General features: G+C 45.6%; 1 protein-coding gene across 1 annotated transcript; it reads left to right on the plus strand.

Moving 5' to 3' along the window:
• LOC104441041 (dof zinc finger protein DOF3.6) lies at positions 1–1,804 on the plus strand. The gene is made up of 2 exons (XM_010054045.3): positions 1–195; positions 628–1,804. Exons 1-2 carry the CDS (start codon positions 16–18, stop codon positions 1,471–1,473), a joined length of 1,026 nt encoding a protein of 341 aa, XP_010052347.2. The 5' UTR covers positions 1–15; the 3' UTR covers positions 1,474–1,804.

Raw genomic sequence — 1,804 nt, forward strand, 5'->3', positions numbered from 1 at the left:
GAGAGGGAAGAGAAAATGATTATGCAAAATTTGCCTTTGGTTCTGTATAGTTCTTATATAGTGCTCTTTCACCCCCAGGCACGCACAAACCCACGAGTCCCACACATCGACCAAAACTCTCTTGGACCATACGAAAAACCCTCCTCAAATCTTCTTTCTCATGCTCCTTTTACAGATAGATCCATCCACACACAGGTACGTATAGATAGAGAGAGAGAGAGAGAGAGAGAGAGAGAGAGAGAGAGAGAGACACCTCAAGATATGCGAACTTCTCACCACCTTCCTGGGCATTTCTTGGCATCATCTCACGCGCCAAAATCTTCATCATCATCCATCAGTTCTTCTGCACAAAGCACCCCTTGGCTCATAAAATACAGTCTGATCTTCCTCCTCTTCTTCAGAGATCTCTCTGCTTGTGCTAAGATCCAAAGGCTAGCTTGAAACGAATTTCGTCGACTCTCTTTCCTCACTTTCCCTTTCTCCTTTCGTGTTTGGTATTCAATCAACTGCTAGTTTTGAAGCCCAGCTAGCTTTGGAGGGTGAATTTGATAAGGGAAACTAGAGATGGGTCTGAGTACAAAACAAGTTTCCAATGATGGGTTTGATTGGAACCAGTCTTTATTGCAGGATCATCACCAAACCCTAGAGATTCCCAAATCTCTTCCAATGAAGAGGCCTCTGCAGCAACAGAACCAGCTTAATCAGCCATCAGAACCATTGAAGTGTCCCAGGTGTGACTCCACAAACACCAAGTTCTGTTACTACAACAACTACAACAAGTCACAGCCCAGGCACTTCTGCAAGGCCTGCAAGAGGCACTGGACGAAAGGCGGGACCCTCCGCAACGTCCCGGTGGGTGGCGGTCGAAAGAACAAGCGCCCGAAACCCTCTCACCCCTCCTCGGCAGCAGCGAATTCCAGTTCTGCCGCCTCGCGCAGAATCTTGACCGCCAACACCACCACCGCCTCTGATGCCCCAGTTCAAGCTCGTGAAAAAATAATTCGAGGTCTTCAAAGTGAAGTTTGTGATCAGAAGGACTTGAATGAAATGTTCTATCAGGCATTCCTTTTTCAACCACCTCCACGCGAGAACTTATGCAGCAACAGTAACATCTTTTTGGGCTCATCACTCTCTACACCTGAAAGTGCAAATCTGCACTTCCCTTTGCTTCAAAGCTCGAGCCCTTTGGTGAGAAACACTTGCTCTTCGACACCAATCTCGTCCTTTGGCTTCTCATCGACTGTGGATGGTCAGACAAGAGAATACAAGCCAGTTCTTGAGGAGAGCTCAACAATCATCACCACCAGTGTCATGCCCACCTCAACATTTACTCAGCCATGGAATTTCGGCAATATTGGCATGGAGGTGATGAACAACACCAGTCATAACTGGGTTTGGGATGATATGGATAAGTTGGTCTCTACCAATCTGAGTTTGCCTGATTGGGACAATGTTGAGACCAAACCACAATGAGGGCTGCTTAGTTTTTTACTATACATAACCCTGGTTTTTCTCTTTTTGTTTCTCTTCGGGACGTAACTCTGATGATGGATGTTTTTGAATCCCTAAAATTAAAGTGTGTGTCTGTGACATGATTCTTATAACTTGTAACAAATTTAGGCAGAGAAATGGACTAGACTGTTTGAAGCCGTCTGTTTTGGTACCTGCATCTCCAGGTCTCTCTCTCTCTCTCTCTCTCTCTCTCTCTCTCTCTCTCTCTCTCCATTCATGTAAGCAAAGCTGTGTATGCACGTGAGTGCATGCATGTGCTGCGCAAGAAATAATAATATGTGATTTGAGTTGA

This window comes from Eucalyptus grandis, chromosome 4, assembly GCF_016545825.1.
Source record: "Eucalyptus grandis isolate ANBG69807.140 chromosome 4, ASM1654582v1, whole genome shotgun sequence".
In the NCBI taxonomy this organism is placed as follows: domain Eukaryota; kingdom Viridiplantae; phylum Streptophyta; class Magnoliopsida; order Myrtales; family Myrtaceae; genus Eucalyptus; species Eucalyptus grandis.

What these genes read in the sequence shown, in the direction of transcription:
- LOC104441041 (XM_010054045.3), top strand. Translation starts at nt 16, where the DNA reads ATGATTATGCAAAATTTGCCTTTGGTTCTGTATAGTTCTTATATAGTG. An exon ending in ATAGATCCATCCACACACAG is followed by an intron (nt 196 to 627) that starts GTACGTATAGAT and finishes TCTTTATTGCAG; the next exon opens with GATCATCACCAAACCCTAGA.